A 2,087-nucleotide genomic window follows, 5' to 3' on the forward strand; every position below is an offset into this window, starting at 1 on the left:
ATATTAACAATTAATCATGTAACTGTAATTGATTCTATGATTTTCGACATCTTGTGTTGTTCTAATTTAAAAATGTTCATGTTTGCAATGTAAGTATTGGAGTGGAGTAATATGGGTGATTACAATGTTTAAATGAAAGCATTTACAAATGATTTCGACATACTTTCACATTGAATTTGTTGTTTTATGTGAATCGATAACGACATTGAAATTGTTATTCACAATTATGTCTACACTGAAGTTGTTATAGTAAAAATGATTTGGATCGCATTATAAATATGATATAACGATACTAAAGTTGTTGTGACAAAAATAACGAACCCCTTATGATAAAAAAAATTATTGCTTCATGTAATGTCATTCCAGACAATAATGACATTGAATGCCCATAAAAAGATTTGTACCCATGTATCAATCTAACATAATATAATAAAAATTTACTGTTTCACATAACGAAGTTGAAGTAGTTTCAAATTAAAAATAAATAAATAATAAATTGACATTGATGTCGTTGTGAGAAGAATGATTAATGGAAGTGTAATAGGAATCATTTACGTAATGAATTAAAAATAAAAAAAAGAAGAAGTATATATTTTTATGAAAATTTTGAACTGTATTTTCCGTACATTTATGAGCAAAACTATCGAAGTCATTACATTAAAATTCATGAATCAATGAGAATAACAAAATTGAAATTTATTCCAAAATTACGTGTATCTCAAGCACTCTACTGAATGTGGAAACCAGAAATAACCTAATTGAAGAAACTAATACCTGGAACTATAAATTCAAAACATTATAAATTTCTAAACTAGATATCAACTTTTTCCCAGATTGTTTCCAAAAGATACCAAGTACTAATCGGCATTTGAACCTTCTGGCGGGGTTGATATAGCTTCTAAGGTAACAGATAACGAACACGAACATTCTGATTAATCTTCCGGGGTAATGCACAAAGTTGGTGAGGATATGGAAGATGAAACTTAGGTGGAGTAGTAAACAGGTTCAATGTAGAAGCCCATATACCAGTCGAAAAGGGATTAGTCTGACAGAACATCACTCGATCTTCGAAATTTGGAGGCAACGTTGCCAAATTCTTGACAATAAATGGATGACTCAATAGCATGTCGGCCGTCCATCTCTGTTCGTGTTTCTTGGCCAAGCATTTGTCCAAGAAATCTTTCGCAGTGTCGGAAATATTTTCGGGTATTGGATTACCAAATCCAATCTGCTGAAACAATTCTGAATCACTCCGAGTAGTCGACCAAATGCGTTTCCCTGTGATCATCTCCACTATGATGCAACCAAGAGACCATATATCGGTAACTGGCTTGTGAATTCCCAAAGCTATCGATTCTGGAGACGAATAGAGCAGTGCCCCTCTGTTGTGAGTCGATCGCCCAGGATTCAAGATTTTCACCTCCTCTTCAATTTTCTTGGCCTGTCCAAAATCTGCTATCTTGAGATTGTGTAAAGAAGAACCATCTTGGCTAGGAAAGACAAGAATATTGGCGGGTTTGATGTCACAATGAACAAACCCTTTCTCGTGGACGTGAGAGAGACCCTTAAGCAGCATATAACTGTAACACGCAACGACAGATTCTGGCATATATCCTCCAGTTTTGATGATCAAATCAGTAAGACATCCACCTGATGCATATTCGAGGAGAAGATTATAGACCTCTCTATTGTTTTCAAAACTTATATCTTCCCCAAAACACTGGACGATTTCACGACAACCTCTCAATTCGAACAGAATTTCTCCCTCCTTCTTCACCCAGTTTGAATACGGAAAGACGGCGGACTTCACGGCGGCAGTAGAAACTAAAAGAGGAGGATCGACCTTTGCTGCTAAATGTACTGTTCCGTAGCTACCTGCACCAAGAACTCGATATTTACTCCAGAAACCCATTAATTTTCTTTTCCCGGACCAGAAGTTGAAACAAAGTATATAGGAGAAAATAAATGAAAGTTTGGGTTTTATAGTTAATTTCCTCTGACTCTCCTACATAAGAAATGACTCCCGCTAGAACTAGGATATAGGGAATAATCTGATTGTAATTGTAGTTAGAACTATCCGTTATTTT

At 35.1% G+C, this 2,087-nt stretch overlaps 1 protein-coding gene across 1 annotated transcript; it reads right to left on the minus strand.

The window, feature by feature from the left end:
* Positions 1-898: 898 nt before the first annotated feature.
* On the minus strand, positions 899-1,912 carry LOC111398098 (mitogen-activated protein kinase kinase kinase 18-like). Its single transcript, XM_023025054.1, has one exon. The coding sequence runs from the start codon at positions 1,910-1,912 to the stop codon at positions 899-901; it is 1,014 nt and encodes a 337-aa protein (XP_022880822.1).
* Between the last annotated feature and the right edge of the window lie 175 nt (positions 1,913-2,087).

This window comes from Olea europaea, chromosome 7 (assembly GCF_002742605.1).
Source record: "Olea europaea var. sylvestris chromosome 7, O_europaea_v1, whole genome shotgun sequence".
In the NCBI taxonomy this organism is placed as follows: Eukaryota; Viridiplantae; Streptophyta; class Magnoliopsida; order Lamiales; family Oleaceae; genus Olea; species Olea europaea.